At 34.4% G+C, this 19,044-nt stretch overlaps 1 protein-coding gene across 1 annotated transcript; it reads left to right on the top strand.

The window, feature by feature from the left end:
- Positions 1-9,518: 9,518 nt before the first annotated feature.
- LOC145791725 (uncharacterized) lies at positions 9,519-11,180 on the top strand. Its single transcript, XM_082872148.1, has 5 exons — positions 9,519-9,846; positions 10,005-10,133; positions 10,248-10,401; positions 10,538-10,793; positions 10,854-11,180. The coding sequence occupies exons 1-5, from the start codon at positions 9,519-9,521 to the stop codon at positions 11,178-11,180; spliced, it is 1,194 nt and encodes a 397-aa protein (XP_082728274.1).
- Positions 11,181-19,044: the final 7,864 nt, after the last annotated feature.

Raw genomic sequence — 19,044 nt, 5'->3', positions numbered from 1 at the left:
TCAAGTTATTTTTTAAATTAGATTTAGTTTGGACGAATTTTTTAAAATAAGTTAAAACGTAGTTGGAAATTACGCTTTCACTGTTTTTGTAGTCCAATCACAAAAAATTTGTAGAATCGTAAAAGTGTGATTACAAACCACATTTTTAAAGAAATTTGTTTTATACAGAAAGCGTGGTTATGAATCACGCTTTTAAATAATTTTTTTTTTCTTCATAAAACGTGTTTCATGATCACGCTTTTACTGTTCACCAAGATAAGCGTGGTTAGCATCCACGCTTTGCTGCTGCTAGACATATTTTGTATGAGGTAACCACTCACTCTCTCTTATTTTGGGAAACTAATTTTTTTTTATTTTAAATATATAATTTTTTTTATTTTAAATATTTTATTTTATTTTATAAATATTTTAATTTTTTAAATTTTAATATTTTAAACTCAAAACACAGTTCCACACTCATATCATAACCAAACACATAACTCGAAATTCCACACTATTTTCAAAACTCTACACTCAAATCGTAACCAAACACATAACAAAAAAATTAAAATATTTAAAAATATATTTATAAAATAAAATAAAATATTTATAATAAAAATTATATATTTAAAATAAAAAATAATTTTTTTTAATATTTAAAAAATATATTTAAAATATTAAAAAAATACAACACATAAATATTTATTTATTTATTTATTTTAATGTGCATTATATTTCATACATTTATGTGTTATATTTTTTTAATATTTTAAATATTAAAAAATTTAAAAAAAAAATTATTTTTTATTTTAAATATAATTTTTATTGTAAATATTAGTTAACCAAACAAATGTTTTACTTTTTTTTTGATAAAAAAAATTACATAATAAATATATAAAGTATATAGTAAGTGGAAGGAATTTTTTTTTTTGAATTTTATGTATTGTAATGTAATGCACATAAAATAAATAAATAAATATTTATGTGTTGTATTTTTTTAATATTTTAAATATATTTTTTAAATATTAAAAATTTTATTTTTTTATTTTAAATATATAATTTTTATTATAAATATTTTATTTTATTTTATAAATATATTTTTAAATGTTTTAATTTTTTTGTTATGTATTTGGTTACGATTTGAGTATAGAGTTTTGAAAGTAGTGTAGAATTTCGAGTCATGTGTTTGGTTATGAGGTTTGAAAATAATTTTTTAATTGAGTTTTGAATTATGTGTTTGGTTATGATATGAGTGTGGAAATGTGTTTTGAGTTTAAAATATTAAAATTAAAAAAATTAAAAATATTTACAAAATAAAATTATATATTTAAAATAAAAAAATTAGTTTCCCAAAATAAGAGAGAGTGAGTGGTTACCTTATACAAATTATGTCTAGCAGCAGCAAGGAGAATACAAAAGCGTGGATGCTAACCACGCTTATTTTGGTGAACAGTAAAAACGTGGTTACGAATCATGTTTTATGGGAAAAAAAAAATTATTTAAAAACGTAATTCCTAACCACGCTTTCTGTATAAAACAAATTTCCTTAAAAGCGTGGTTTGTAACTACGCTTTCTTAATTAAAAGCTTGTTTTGTAACCATACTTTTACGATTTCACAAATTTTTCACGGTTGGGCTGCAAAAACTGTGAAAGCGTGATTTCTAACTACGTTTTAGCTTATTTTGAAAAATTCGTCCAAACTAAGCCTAATTTGAGAAATAACTTGGTATTTTTACTTATTTAGGGAAAAGTCCCCGTTAATTTGAACGCAGGGGATGATTACAAAGGAACGCAAAATGAGGCTAGTAGTAAGAGAGTTGCTATATATGATTGCAATATTTTACTCTAACTCTTCACCTCCCATGTGATTTTTTGTCATGGTGAGTCCTATAATTTTTTTTTTATAAATATGCTTTGTTTTACATGTCCATATGTAATTTGTTGCGTGGATATACATAGGAGGTGAAATAAAACAGTAAAATCTATTCAGTAACAAATATCATTTTCTAGTAGTAAACTTCATTAGAAGCTATATAGAAGGTGACAAGGTTTTTGAGTGCTTGTAAAGTATTTGTTTGGCTTGACTCATTTGGATCCCTAATTATTGGATATCTGAAGCATTGCTCATAGTTTCCACTATTCAAATAGTCTTAACAATCCTACAATAATTTGTTCCATCTCCACCCTCAAATACATATTCTAAAATTTGAATATTTGCTAGATTCTAATCAATTTGTGCGAGCAAAAGAAATTGGTGTGGGGAAAAAGCACTAAATCCCTATGAGTCAGTCAAGCTCAACCCCCGAGGTCTAACTCCAAGATCTCCTTACCTTATCCCCCTCATTCCTGACCAAAAAAACATAATAATAATGATAATTTGTTCATTCTATATTGAAGTAAATACATTAGAAAATATGGCAGTCGTAACTAAGATACAATAGGTGTTTGGTGTAAATACTATAAAGTCAATTAAAGTATTATGATGGTGTGAAATTAACACAAAGGATGAAATTTTTACATGGGAACTCTAGCTTGCTTTTAAAGTTGCATGTTTAATTGCAAAATTCTTTGTTTTTAATTGCAATACATTATTTATCATCCTTAGAGGGAGGGAATAGAAGCAAGCATTTCCCATTCAGTTGGTAATGAATCAATACGAAGGGAAGGTGTCTTCCATGGGAATCACAAGTTTCGAACAGGCTCATATTAGTTGGGTATGCTCCTTCCATAGGTTACTTTCTTGTACTGTGGGTGTTAGCAGACGTTTTCCAAAAATAGTTGTCTTACTTTAAAAATTACAAATTTGATTTTAGAATCATCCTCATACACTCTCAAGGCTGCTCCAATTTGAGAAATCTGCACATGAAACAAAATAATAAATAGATTTCATTTTCTAAAAGTATAAATTAAGATTAGTTAAATAGAATAGACATGCCAATAAGTTGTATCCTTTCTAATTAGCATTTCGCATTGACATAGTCATGTAAACTGATCCACAAAAATGACATCTTTTAAACCAAAAGAGAGCCGCACACATGGATAATTACAAATTAACAAAATTATCAAACTTCATATATTAATTTAAATTATCGCTTTCGTAAGAAAAAAATGTCTCTATTTTTTAGAAAGAAGGAGCTCGTTCTTGTCTTCTTCCTGAATATAATAAAAAGGAAGATATTCGTATAATGTCTTCAAAAATGACACAAAGTTCAAGGTATATATGTCTCCTTTAAAAATACAATACAAATTTTGATAATTTATACAGCTTTCTTTTTCTTTTTCTTTTGCCTTCGTCTACATTTTTTGTCAATTGATAAAAAATTCTCCATATACATTCAACCGTAAGGTGTACACACCTTCTAGTATATATATAGTGTTTAAATATTCAAGACAAGCAACAATGGTAACAACTAAACATTGTTTTCATGATTTTTACACAGGTTACAACTACTTAAGGTTATATTTGGTTCATGAATTTTGGAAGGAATTTAGAAAAAAAAAGAAGAAAAATATAGGTGAAATGCGAATGAAATATAATTATATTTTACCTAAGTTTCACACACTTTTTTCTTTTCCCTTTCCAAATCCTTGAACCAATCAGACTTAGATGTCATGCCTCTCAGTTTGGATGGAGGAGTTTGGTGAGAAAATAAAAGAAATTGTAAGAATAGAAAACTCTTTCACTTGTTTGGATAGTTAAATAGATGAAAAATGGTGAGAAAAGGATTCCCACCAAACCCATGTTTTATTTCTTACCAAAAGTAGTGAGATTTGGTGAGATAGGAAATTAAGTTTAATGAAAATTTTCTAAAATATGAAAATTATCTTTATGAAAAAATTATTTTGATAAAATGAAATACAATTAGTGTGTTTGGTTTGAATTTTTTGGATTAAATTTTTTGAAAATTGAGTTTTTTGATTTTCGTGTTTTTTTTTTCTTTTAGTGAATATTTTTAAAATTTTAAACATTTTTTTTTTACTTTTTTAGATGCACCTTACTTAGAAATATCTAAAAAGTAAAATATTTGTGAAAAAATATTTTAAAAAATTAATAAATACATAAAAATACAAAAAATATACTGAATTCTCGATTTTTTTAATATATTTTTGGTATTTAGTGAATTTTTAAAAGGTTTTTTTCACAATTTTTTTTATTTTTTAGATATATTTATATTAGGTATGTCTAAAAAATGAAAAAAAAAAATTACTTAAAATATTTAAAAAATTCAGTAAAAACAAAAAAAAAAACGTAGAGAATAAGAAAGTAAAATTTTCTGAAAAATATTTTTAGAAAACTGTAACCAAGCAAAGTGAATACTTTTCTTTTCTTTTTTTTTATTTTCTCTATCCAAACAAGATAGGTGAATTTATCCGAACATAATGGTGAGAAAAAATAAATAATTTCCTTTTTTTCTCACCTAAGTAGAAACACAATCATTTTTTTCTCACCTCATCTCACCATCTCACGATCCATACGAGGTGTAAGAGAAAATTATTGAATGCTTGACAAAAAAACACTTTTTGAAACCAAATTATGATAAATAATACCACATGGATCGATTGATATATCAATTAATGTATTAATAGATGATGTAATATAATTTTAGAAGTTTTAAGTATTTATAATTTGTATAATGAGTGAGGTTAATGATAATGTCATAATATATGTTGGTATACTAATCAGTATATCAATTGACACATGTCGCACCACTGAATTGTGACGGTGACCTTAAATATTTCTATATATGTGGGTTAAATTCCAAATCATGAGAAAATTGAAAATAGTAATAGACGTAGGTTGAGGGATTTGGAGAGTGATTTGGAAAGGGAAAGGAAAAAGGTGTGAGTGTATAAAATTTGGTGAAATATAGGTATATTTTATTTACATTTTACCCTTTTTTTTTCTCTTTCCAAATTCCTTCCCAAATCTCTCACCCAAACATAACGGTAGTGTTTGGTTGACTGTAATGAAAGTGGATTGGAATGATGAATAATATTCTATTTGTAATAGATTTTACATAAATAAAATAAAGGATGAATTACACTAAAGGTCTTTATAGTTTGGGACTTGTGTCACTTTAATTTATGACTTTTCAATTGTGACATATTTGATCATGAATTTTAAATCTTGTTCCAAATAAGGACAATTGAATATATCATTGCTCAATTTTAAGGGCAAAATCGTCAATTTGATAAAATATAAACTAGTTTGACAAAAATAAATGTCAAAAAATATTTTTAAATTTTTAAAAATTATTTTTACATACAAGATAAAATTATGTAAAGTTGATAAATCTTTTACACATTTATTTATTTATTTATTTTATCAAAATAATTTTTATTATGTGTTTGGATGATAATCATGTAATTGGTGGTTATTTTTATTTTCATTAAATTAGTTTTTATTTTTTCAAAAATCAAATATGGCGACAACTTTGATATCATTATTAAACCAATCAACTAAATTAAAAAAATCCAAAACTAAAAATATTTCATATATTAAATATATCGATTACACATTTAAATCCTAACAACCACTCATTGCATGATTATCATCCAAACACATAATAAAAATTAAGATAGTAACAAAAAAAAGTGTAAAAAATTAATATAATTTTATCTTTGGTAGGTGGAAATAATTTTTAAAAATTTAAAAATATTTTTTTTGATATTTATTTTTGTCAAATTAATCTATATTTTATTAAATTGACGACTATGCCCTTAAAATTGAGTAATGGTATATTCAATTGTCTTTATTTGGAACAAGATTCAAAATTCAGGATCAAATGTGTTATAATTAAAAAGTTAATGATCAAAATGACACAAGTCCTAAACTATAGAGACCTTTAGTGTAATTTGCCCTAAAATAAAAAATTAAAAAATTAGTAAACATTGCATTCCTCCATTCCAGCTAATTCAAATGAACCAAACATAGAATTAATGAGAGAAAGAATGTGAAACCTTGGCTTCCAATTAAAGAATTCATATGTTTGCAAAATACAATCCCTAGTAGTAGCAGACCTGTGCAAGCTCACAGCCACAGCCACACTCAAAACTCCAAAGCCCACCACCGTCATGGTTGGAGGAGCTGTGTGTATGGTGGCATCTATGGACGTTTTAGCCACGGATGAGAGTGAGAGAGATTGAGAGAGAGAGAGAGAGAGAGAGGGGGAATGAAATCAATGGGTGCAACGGCAATTCGGCCCGATCCGATCCACATCTTGCCGCAGATTTTTTGTCAAATGGTAGAAAGTGAAAGAAATATAAATAAATAAATAAAATAAAATAAAAATTAAGTTTGTTGTTTGTAATGGGTTAAATTTTTTAATTTTTTACAAAAAAAAATATATATATAAAAGATGAGTTGAGTTTAAAATGATGTAGTAAAGAAGTGATATAATTGTAAGATAATATGTTAAATAATATGTATTATTTTAACATATGCCAAACAATGCCTAACATGAAAGCTATGAAAATTATAAGAAAGTTAATCCTTTTAATTTTCATAAACTTATTTCATATATATATATTTTTTTAAAATAAAATTTAATTTGATGAAGTAAATAAATAAAAATCGAAAGAACTTATTATTTTTGTATAATTTTATTTTTGAAAAGTCATGAATAATTTTAAAAAATGTTAAAATATTTTTTGATATTATTTTTATCAAACATTTTGAGAAACAAACCAAATATGGCCTAATTTTCTTATACAACTCATAATAATAGGATTATTTATTTATTTTTAGATCGGAAATAAAATTTTCATTACAAAACCGATAAAAGATTAGATCAATTTAATACAACGGTATCATAAAATTTCAAAATGAAATTAAAACTTTCATAGAAGAAAGTTGCAAAAATAATAGGAAAATACAATAAAATTTAAATTTATTATAAAGGTAGTTAAAATTCTTATTTTCTTGTAAAATTTTCATCATAATTAAATTCATAAAAGAATATGTATTTTATTTTATTTTCCTTTTATTTTATTTTACTTCACTTTTTATCATTTATTTATTTTTAATTATGGAGCCTAGGTAACTACTTCAATAACAAAACTTTCTTGTATTTTCTTATTTTATTTATTTATTTATTTATTTATTTGTTAGAAACTAGTATAAGCTTAATTACCATGTTATCATGAATTGAACAATAAAATTAATTATTATTTTTTTTTTATTTTTTTTTTGTAAATTTCACTACTTTATAATAAACAAAATTAGAAAAAAATTATTATTATTATTTTTATTTCCATTACTTTTCACCATTTTCATCCTAACTAAATTTTTTAGAAATACAAAATGGCAAACCAATCTGATCCAGTCGCATATTTAGTTCACTTCTTTACTTCTCATATTATATCATTTTATAATTTATCAATTATTATTCGTAATATATCATATTATTTCTTATTTTTTTAATATAATTGATTCTTAAAATTACAAATTAACTGCTGCCACCACCTCCCCATTTTGTTCCCCTGGATATTCGGGATAGGGACGAGCTTTTAGTTTTATAACTTATCGATTATTATTTACTTATAATATATCATATTTATTTTTATGTATATTAATATAAAAAATTAAGAAAAATTTATCCATAAATCTTATTTTCTGAAAAGTTGAACCATTTAGTCTTAAATGTTTTCTTATGCACCATTTAGTCCCATTTTTTTTTTTTTGTAATGTTATTTACTTAATTTTGATTATTTTGCAGGTTACAATTGCACCCTTTTTGTGGGATGTTTGTTGCCTAAATTGGTGGGGAGTCGGTTTTTTGATTTGGGGGATTGGTAATGTTAATGTATGCAAGGGTTTGGGAAAATCGGGGTTTGTGGAGTTGTTGTTGTTCATTGTTTTGTCCCATTGGTTCAGAGTTTGGTGTATCAAACGGCTTTGTGACATAGGTTTGTCTCCCTGTTTTCTGCCTTTTTCTGCATTTTTCTTGTGGCTGTGTATGTCTTGCATGTTACGGTATTAACTACATCAACATCAACGTCGATTCCGGTAAAATCACGTTCATTTTCTTGTGGCTGTTTCATATATATTTAGCACAATGTTTTGTTGATGTTATGTGGTTGTAAATATTTTTATATATGGTTGTGTCATCAACGTCGATTCTGGTAACATTACATTCGTTTTCTTGTGACTTTTTGATATATCTTCAGCACAATGTTTTGTTGATGTTATGTGGTTGTAAAGATTTTTATATTGGTTGTGTTTTAATGTCAGTGGGTGTTGTTGTGTAGCTTAATGGGGTAAGGTATTTTTTGAAAGTGGGTACAGTGTGGGAGTGTTGTGTATGTCGTGCATGTTACAGCTGATTTTATTTCTCTGTTTTTGCCAAATAACCACCGAAAATAGGTGTGTTTCGGTATACGATTTCTGCGTTTTTCGGCTAACCTTACGGGTTGTTTGTTCTGGTAACATTCATGTATGCGCTGTTGTGTTGTTTTTTTGTTTCCCTTTAGTGTAATGTGTTGGTGATGGTATTTGGTTTTAATTTTTTTTGTTTGGGTGTTTTACTGCCAATGAGTGTTGTTTTTTTGTTTTTGGGATTGGTTCAATGTGTAAGGTAATTTTTAAGTGTGTCATGTATGGGTGTGTTGTGGTTTTTGCATGCTTCTTGCGTGTTGATTTTTAGTCCACTGTTTTTCAAAATCAGTAGTGAATCGCTGTTGTGTAATGCCTATTGTTATGTTATTATTCATTCATTGTCGTACGCGTTAGCCGTCTAATGGTTCGATTATGGGTTGCATGACAGGTATGGATGGTGTGTTGTTGTTGTGCACTTACGGGCAAACAAATGTTGTTGCTCGGTTGCATCGAGCGACGACATTCACGCAGCTGGTTGATGATATTTGTGGCAAGTTCGACGACTTGGTACGGGATGCAATGTATATGTTATGGGATGTCCCCGGGTATAAGAAGTTTAAGGTTGATAGCGATGACGATATCCAAAACATGTTGTGCCTTGCGAAGTCATTTGGGCTGAAACATTTTGATGTTCTTATTCAAATCCGAGACGTTCCGGTAGACAGTAACTACAGGGGTACGTATTGCCATGAAGGTTAGAAGTCGAATTTTGGTAATCAGACGTTCGGTATGGATGATCAGACGGATCTGTTACCAACATATTATCCTAACAAATTAAAGACGTTCTTGTCTGCTCAATGGGCATTCGGGATTACCCATGTTGGACAATGTTTCGCCGGTGGTGCTAGTGAATTTCGGGAAATATTATGAAAGTATGCCGTGGAACGCAGGTTTCAATTCAAGTATTTGAAGAATGATTCAGTTCGCATTACGGCAGTTTGTAAGTTTGCAGAGTCCACAAGATGCGCATGGTCAGTGCATGCGAGGGTGTTGTCATCGAATGGGATTTTATGCGTTAAGAAGTTGGATAGTGTGCACAATTGTGGAGCTGCTGTTTGAACACATACAAACCCACGTACGGGGTCCGATTTGGTTTCAAGCGTTGTCGCAGATCAGGTGCGTGCTCAGCCACTAACGTGTCCTACAGACATTGTTGTCGATATGAAAAATGACTACGGTTTGGATACTAGTTACCGGGTTGCGTGGTTAGGGGTTGAGAAAGCGAGAGGTGAAGTCTATGGAGATCACGCTATGTCATTCGACCAACTTAGGTGGTATAGTGATTCCGTTATGGAAAAGAACCTAAACAGTTACATTAACCTTGAATTTCACCAACAAACTGGGAAGTTCGTTCGGTATTTTATATCCTTCCGTGCATGTATAGATGGGTTCAACCATTGTCGGCCGTTACTTTTTGTGGATGGCACGTTTCTGAAAGGCAGATTCAAGGGGAATTTGTTAGCTGCTACCGCGAAAGATGGCAATAAAGGTGATATATCAAATTTTTTCCTTTATTTTTTGCTAAGAAAAACAATTGTCACATTTCAGTTCCGATTATTTTTTATGAATCTTTTACATATATATGTACTGTACGCAAAATTTCAGATGTGTACTCCAATTATGCCTTTGTCTACTATTTTTTTGCAGGCTTGTTTTCGGTGGCCTTCGCAATTGTTGATTCCAAAAATCAACAAAATTGGGAGTGGTTTTTATGGAATCTTAAAGAAGTCATGGGTGACGGGCGTATGTTGACGTTCGTATCAGATCGTCACGCGGGTCTCTTACAATCTATGCCAATTATTTTTCCTTCAGCACACCACGTATTTTGTTTGCTACATCTTCAAATGAATTTGAGAGATTAAATGAAATACGTTAATGCATCTCGTAAAGTTGGGTTGATGTGGAAGCTCCGAGAATGTGCTTATGCCCCTACTATACCATCTTATAATCAGAAAATAGAGGTGTTGAAAGAGTGTAGCCCGGCTGTGATTGAAAACTTCTTGAAAGACTTGCATCCATCCCACTGGGCTAATGCGTATTTCATGTAAGTTTGATTGTACCCGTTCTGCGTAGTACTTTAATGGCTTCAATTTTTTTCAATTTCTTACACACTCTAACATGCTTAACAGTTTGTTTTTTTTTTAAATAAATTTGTGTTCAATGTTATTATCCTTTTTCAGGGGGCAACGTTACGGTGAGATGTGGTCGAGCGCAGCTGAAACTTTTAACAACTGGATACGAGAGACGTGTCATCTTCCAATTACTAGGTTGGTCGACATGGTTAGGGGTCAAATAATGGAACAAATGGTGGAGTGTAGAGTCAAGGCAAGGGAGTGGACCGGCATATTATGCCCGAAAATGGAGAAGAAATTGGTCACGGCGTATAATGACAGTAGGGGCTGCAGTGTTAGTCAGGCTGATGACAATGTTTACGAGGTGCATAGTTAACCCTCTGTTTTGGTTGATGTGGCAAGGCGATCATGTTCATGTTTCTAGTGGCAGCTGAATGGGTTTCCGTGTTCTCATGCTGTTGTCGCTTTCCGTAATAGTGGACGGAATATATACGATTCTATTGAAACGTACTGTCATATTGACGAATTTCAAGCTTCGTATAGCGGAACAATTTTTCCGATTCCAACTGTTGAGAAGCAAGCATTTACGCCCAACGATTTTATGATAGCGCCCCCAAAGGTGAAGCGTCCGCCTGGCAGGCCGAAACGTATACGAATTGCATCAAAGGGCGAGGTTGTGCAACGGATCCGTTGTGGTCGGTGTGGAAAAATTGGCAACCACAATAGGAAGACCTGCAAGGAGCCAATTTAGTCATGTTACAGCAAGTTTATTTCCTGTGTCTGTTTTGCGGGTGTTTTCCCAATTCATTGAACTTCGTACATTTTCTCTTTTTTTACAACCTTTTTTCTCGTTGATTTAAATTCCGACTTCACAACGTTTTCATGACATTATAACTGCATATGGATCGTACATGTGGGTTTGCTTTCACATTTCACCCCATTTTCACAAACGCATTCTGCCCTACCACCTGCCACTACATTTAACATTTTGATTAAATTTTCCAAAACCACATTAGCCAAAAACATTTTCTTTCCTCACCACTAGTTACGATGTGTGATGTGCATTTACTATTACACCCAATTCTGATACATTAACATGTTATAAACATTTTTTTGCTTGTTTGTGGTGCTGGACGAATCACTTGAAAGTTACATGTATTATGCATTAAGTTAACAATTAACATGTTTTCCAAGTAAATTTTGACAGCAAAAAATTTCACACATTTTCAAACACAAAGGTTTCAATTTCAATGTAGCATCCTGTAGTTCAATTTTTGGGTTTAACACCATCCCCTACCTAAACACAATAACTACGCTGCAAACCGAACGAACGATGAACGACGATACTTCCAACTTGCGCATGTCATCTAATTGAAACACTTACATACATTCAAGTACACAATCAACCCTAACCACAGTACGACTGTATTAACTACTACACATTAAAATACACCGCCTCTACAACATCCTACGTACAACTTTTCCTCCAGAACACCTACACACATTAACCCAAAGCGAACCACACTACTCATTTTTCAGCATATCCAACACGTACACATTACAATATGTCAAACCCATAACTAACATCATTCACAAACACAATGTAACGAAACACGCGCAAAATTCATGAACATTTAGTAACCCTGCCAAAAAAAGCCATCCTGATTTTGCCCATGTTTCCCAATGTTGCTGTAAAATATTTTGTGTTTCTCCAGTAATAGACACGCAACTAGTGGACCATCAAAAAATCACTACTACATAAACAAAACATTTCCATGTTCAGCAAAAAAAAAAACAAAAACAAAAATTTAAGCTAATTTATGCATTCCACCAAATCAGTCAGGGCAGAGACCGATTTCGTAGCCCTCTATGTGGATCATTGATGAATGCCTTAATCATTTCTGCTCTGAACGCACTGGCTGTCATCCCATCCATTGAACCTTCAACCTCCACGTTATTTGCGTACTGCCGCATGATGAAGCATACCATAACAGCACAATCCGGACTGCCAATTGCCAACACGTGAACACGTAATCAACATTATCAAACCAAATACATAACTTAACAGACAATAGAACAAATTTAAGCTGGAGTTCAAATTTGAACATACGATTTCGGGTGTTGTTGAGGACAATCACCCAAAGCCTCCAATGGCCCGTCTATATTCTCTGATGTGACACCCACAATGGATTCTACTTTTCCTAATACCCGTTTTGTGTAATCGACGACCCACTGTTTCTGTGTTAGGTAACACGACCCAATCAGTCACACTAAACACACCCTATCACCTTATATACAACGCACGCACACCCGACAAATACATGTAATTACCATTCACTTGTACTTACCACTTTCACCGCCTCAGCAAAATGATCATCTTGGCTGCCTCTACGCGTTTTGATTGAATTGTAGTGTGTCCATGTCCCCGAGTCTGAATCGTACACCATGGTCGTCCAATGATTCTCATGGTATATAGGGTAATGGACATATTTGCACCCAGATGCAACAGTAATGTGCACGTTCAGGTAACGGTCCTTCGACATTACACTTGTGTTCCTCATCATATCCTACAAAATATTGCAAACCAATAAAAAAAACCCACAACTCCACTGCGCATCTGTCGGGAAAAAATACACAACACTATCCGACAATGTAACACTACTCATAATACCATATACATACCGAACACACACTGCTATGGAAGTAAGATTTGCTGAAATTAGCACAATTAACAGCCGCTACATTCTGTGAACTTTTTAAAATTTCAGCATATGCGTCAATAACCTAGCAACACAAATTATTCACATGTTCCAAATACATTAGCCGTACAAAACGATGCTCCTAACCCTTTTTAAAAAACCTTAACCCAAGTCAATGGTGTAAGCGCTGACGTTCTCATATCGACAATATCACATCATACTTACATTCCCGGCAGTCGCCCCCTTGCATAAGCGACTGGATGTCTTTGAAATTAACATGCACACCATACTTTGCTGCACTCCATATCAGAACCCTACACAAAATCACAATCACATAAGTACAATTCAAATGTAATAACCAATGCCACAGAAAAACACAACAACTAAAATACGAAACGAGTACATTACCCGTCCCCTTCAAATGTGTACACCACCTGCAACAGTTTCTGTTCATCTTCAGCCAACAATTTCCAAACCGGATACCGATTTTTCATTCCAAATCCAGCCCATGTTTTACGCCCTCCCTCGTCGTCTTCAATGTTAACTATATCCTCATTTGTGATTTTGGCTATATTGCCCTCATCTTTTGACTGTTTGCAACGCTTCACCAACCCAGGATACTCGTAATCCTGTAACCTCCACTCCCGCCTAGCTTTGCTCTTCACACGCCGCACCAACGATGTGATGTTCGGTTCCTCAATATTCACAAAGTCTATTACCCTGTCCACCACATCACTGCCTAGCCGATCAAGAACATGTTTAATGTTCGAATTGTTCGCTGTTGCTGCTGCGTTACCTGTGCCAGCAGAATTGCATTTACTTTTTTCTTCCACTGGAGCCCATACCCTAGCACATAACGTTGACCCCTGATTTACAACTTTATCCTTGCTCCCCACCATTACGTTGTGTCCACCACCTACGGTATTACCTACATCAACATCAACGATGCGTGCTTCGTTCAATTCAGAACTATTACCTACGACATTGGTCGTGTTATTCACTGAACCATCCCTCTGGTTTCCATTAAACCACTGTGCAGTGAACTCACACTCACCCCGTTGGTCTGATGGCGTGCCATGACTTTTAGTTGTGTTCCAAGCCAGCTGCGTTACCTAGTACGCCTCGTACTCGTCAACCTGGTCGTCCAACCGTGCTACTGTTGTTTTCATCTCCGACAGTAGGGCATTCAAACGTGCAATTTCAGCATCTTTCAAACTGATGACAGTTTCGAACCCCATACACAAATTTGCAGCTTGTGAACCAAGTGCGCGTTCCATGCTCGTAACCTTACATTCAAGTTCACGCACACATTCCGATTTCTGCCTCAATTCTTCCTCTAACTCCGCTACTCTGTCACGCGCTTCACTCATTTTATTGCTACCATTGCCTGCTTCTATATCTGCATCCTTAGTTGGTTGCGTGCTTGACAAATCCAGCAGATCTGGGAACAATACTGGCCACCCTTCACCTCCTATAACCGCGCCCAATCCACGCTTCGTAACACACTTGCTGCCTCCATTGTCTGTGTCTGCCTCATCCGTCATTTCGCCTTTCTCAACATGGACCCCTATAGATGAGTCCATTTGCCAACAGTTCAAACTTGCCTCTACAACATCAGCACCAACATCTTTACATGGCACACCGACATGCACTGACACTGGCTGTACGTCGAGCACTTTGCCTTCTGTCCTCATACATTCACCACTAACCAATGTCGTACCTATTTTGTACCGTTCAAGAATTGCCCCCTCTAGTTTATCACACCTTACCTGCCAAACACGTTACAAAATTATTAACAACTCCAACACGTACCATCCACTAAAACCATACAACTCATCCTTCCATGTCATACCTCAAATTGTCTTCCGCTACTCAAGTCGACCCCTTTCATTTTGGTCGTCAAATTTGCATTGTTCCATCTACAGAACCTTGGCAGCACATTGTGTCATTCCGACTCGATAAGGTTGGTGTGTTCACAAATAAAAAACTGCAGTACATTTGCAAAAACATTCATTAACATGACATGCTTACAAACTAATACAAAGATGCCAGTCGCTAAAAAAATAGTACATTACAAAAATAACACATTAACTTACAAGTAAAATGACAACACATCCGGTTACCTTTCCGGCCGATCATGAAACTCGTTCAGTGATGCAATTAACGCAGCACGTATTGCAGTAGCCCAATCATACAACTGTATCGTACTTAGTTTGTCAATAACTCGGACGAACGCCCACCCGATAGACTCTCCGGTCGTTGTAAAAAACAATTTTGCACATATATATAACGACAGCAGCTTCGCGACATCTTCCTCGTCATTAAGGCTATTTCCCAGTACTGCATCATCCAATAGTTCTTTAATTTTTTTTGCACGATATCCTCCCCACAATATCGCAGCGACGTTGAATAAATCAGACGGTGGCCTCGACCCATGAGCTAAATCAAGCTGGTCCATGCCGCACTAAATGCCAAAAACGAGTCGGATATCGCTTCGACGCAATGGAACGCCTTTCCCCCCGATGTAGAATTTTTCATCCTCAGGATTGTATGTCTGCAGTATTCGGAACACTGTCTCATCGCATTTTTTATATGCATTCGACGACAAGCTGTGTTTGCAGATGGAATTAATCATTGCCCAAAATGGTGTTCTTCGCAGTTGTCGTTCATGGGCTGCTGTCAAATTTATTTCTAGCACGGTTTTGATAACCCCATTTATGTTAGAACGATACGCCAGGCGCGTATTGTCAACTACCATTTTCTTCATTACATGGACATTCTGTTTTTTGCCCTTGAATGGTATCTTCCCCTGTCTTTTCACAACAATCGGTTCTGACGTGAAATCAGAATCGCCCACGGCACGTGCCACACCACCACATTTTTTCCATGGTGACTGCCTCAAAATCACCCATGCACAAATAACAAACAGCACTCAGAATGCAAACACCCCAGAGTTGCAGAACATAACACGTACATTCCACACTATTAAATTCACATAATCAACAACAACATGAACACATACACATTAACATTGTCCACCGAACATAACATCATACCCAACACCGTACCCAATAGCCCAAAGTAACAAAACACGTCGACACTACAATGTGACACTGCCATAATTAACAACATCATGAAAACAGAGGCATTAACATTGTCTACCCAATGTAACCAACAACATCATCAAAACATTAACATTATACAATGTCACATTGCTACGATAAAGAACATCACAAAACCAGAGACATTAAACATCGTGCCCAACAACCCATAATTGCACAAAAAAACACGTACATACTACAATATGACATTGCCTTAATCAACAACATCATGAAAACAGAGACATTAACATTGTCCACCCAACATAATCAACAACATCATGAAAACATCATTAAAACATTAACATTCTACAATGTGACATTACAATAACCAACGACATCATGGAAACATAATTAAAACATTAACATTACTAACATTGTCTCCCTGTAGACGCGCCCGTGGGCCTCGCTACAGTTCGGACTCAATTTGTGTTACGATTCTTAATCTGAACCAAAGAGTCCAAATCCGGCAAATCGTTTTGAGAAAACAGATTTTTTGAAAAAAGTGCCAAACATGGACTGCTTTTCCAGATACAAAGTCGCCACCTAAATATTTTTTATAGGGGGAATCTAGGAAACCCTGACTTGGTGCCAAAGGCCACATATCTGTCATCACCAAAGTTGCCTCGGCTCGAGAACTTGGGTACGATTGGGGAAGGTCAGCTATGAGCACTCCCTCTCTACTACCCGTGATATCCAGTTTTGAAAACGTTATGTGTTCTTATTCCATTTATTAGCCTAGAATTACTATGTTATGCGCGCAGCAAACAAGTATAGACCAAATCGCCTAAATTGGAACGAAACATTGCATGTTCGTTTTGAAGATGGTTTGCTACTCGCAAGTAGGCTAAAATGCAGGTTTTGCCACCCTCGAGTGGGCTTTTAGAAAAGATGGTTTTGCCACTATCTAGTGGGCTTAAAACTCACAGTTTTAATGCATTATTCCAATTTAGGTAATTCAACCTCCATCCACAGGCATTCAAGCAGTTATATCACATAAGCAGCTAGCCTCATGGTAATCATGCTGTTATGGCAACACTCACACGCATGCGGTATGCTAAAGCATAAATGCTTACCGAATACTCCAAGCCAAAACAGAAACTAGTTGGTAATCATATGCATGATCCTAGTTTAAGATGGCTAATGCAACACATGCGAAATGCAACTAGAAATGGGCTCGACTATTCTAAACATGGCATGTGAAATGCTACAACTAACACGTATTCAATTTGGAATTAAAACACAATGCAGTTAGCATGATGTGCCGAACTTGGTGCACGCAAAACAAATGTATGAATGCACGCATGCATAGCATAAGGTATGCTAATTTAAATATGCCCTAGTCTACCATCATAAGCGGGTAAATAAAAGGGAAGAAAGACGTGGGGTTGGAAAACATACACACACTCACGCACACTTATTACACAATTGCCCTCGCTCGGAGGGTCCAAAAGAATAATACAGTCCGAATAATGAATCAACTATCCTAGCTAATTAATTATTACAGACCCTCTAATTAATTAACAAATTAATAACAAAAGAGGGTGGCCACAGCCCTGTCTCGGGATGCGTGAATGATGCATTCTTGACTCGTCTCGCCTGGAAACTCGCTGCCATAGCACTGTTGCCTCTGTTAACACTGCCCTGCTCCTCTGGGGACTGCCAAAGTTCAAGAGTATGCTCTCTGGATGTTAGGGAATACCACCGGCTAGGACAAAATTCCACCGGCTGAAGGGGATGATCACCGGCTGCCTTTTGATCTATCGGCCACAGATTATTGGCCGGTCGGCACTGTATTTAGCCGACCGGCCAAAGCTTCCTGCAGAACCTCCAATTGACAGCAACAGAGGGCAAGCAGTGTATGGCATGGAATTTTCAGGCAAATGTATGCATGGCCACACCCCCTATCATGCAATGGACTCAAGGGAGCATGGCCCTCGACCCTCGAGCCACCAATTGCGTATTTCGATGCATGATGGCCGAAGAGTCAAGTATGCATTTCAATGTCAAATGCAATACACACAAAACATACAAGGGGCCCAACCTCAATCATGGTTGATCAAGAGGCGAGGCAATGCGCAACGATGCACATGCGACCTAAGCATGCAAGCAAACATACAAACATGCAATGCAACTACATGGCACACACAATGCTAACAACATAACATGCACAACGCATTGAAACATGGCATACACAATGTAGGATGGACTTATACCAATGTGAGTGGACCTCAGCCACACTCACATCAGTGGCCAATAAGATGGAAATGAGGCAACCGAAATGCACACAAACATGTCCAATGCATGGACCGATCCTAAGATACAACACGCAACTCTAACTAAGCATGGAAAATGATGAAACATGGAATATGAACACGCAAATTCCAGCACTGAAGTATGATGCTAAACAGTCCCAAAACATGGAAATATGGCACCCGATGCACGAGATGAACCCCGAAACTCAAAACTAGGCATACGCAATGACCTATAGCTATACAAAACATGCATTATTTGATCATGAAGCATGAAGACAGATGCAAGACAGTCCCAAAACATGAATATTTCCATTTTATAACAAGTCTCAAAAATGAACACAAATACGGCTAATCTATCATGCAAAAATGGCCCTAAAAGAGAGATTAAACATAAAGGGACAGCAGCTGGCCCCAAATGGCAAAGAGACCTTCAACAAAGTTGAAGAGGGGATCAAAAAAAGGCACTTTACAGTTTACCTCAAGCCACGAAAATAATCACAAATAAGGCCATACTATCATGCAAGAAGATGGCCTAAAAGAGGGGTAAAGGGACAAGTGGTAGC

This window comes from Camellia sinensis, chromosome 5, assembly GCF_055761805.1.
Source record: "Camellia sinensis isolate YWXY chromosome 5, ASM5576180v1, whole genome shotgun sequence".
Classification (NCBI taxonomy): domain Eukaryota; kingdom Viridiplantae; phylum Streptophyta; class Magnoliopsida; order Ericales; family Theaceae; genus Camellia; species Camellia sinensis.
This window is presented reverse-complemented; position numbering and strand designations above follow the sequence as displayed.

What these genes read in the sequence shown, in the direction of transcription:
- LOC145791725 (XM_082872148.1), top strand. Translation starts at nt 9,519, where the DNA reads ATGAAAAATGACTACGGTTTGGATACTAGTTACCGGGTTGCGTGGTTA. An exon ending in CGCGAAAGATGGCAATAAAG is followed by an intron (nt 9,847 to 10,004) that starts GTGATATATCAA and finishes ATTTTTTTGCAG; the next exon opens with GCTTGTTTTCGGTGGCCTTC. An exon ending in CTGATGACAATGTTTACGAG is followed by an intron (nt 10,794 to 10,853) that starts GTGCATAGTTAA and finishes TCATGTTTCTAG; the next exon opens with TGGCAGCTGAATGGGTTTCC.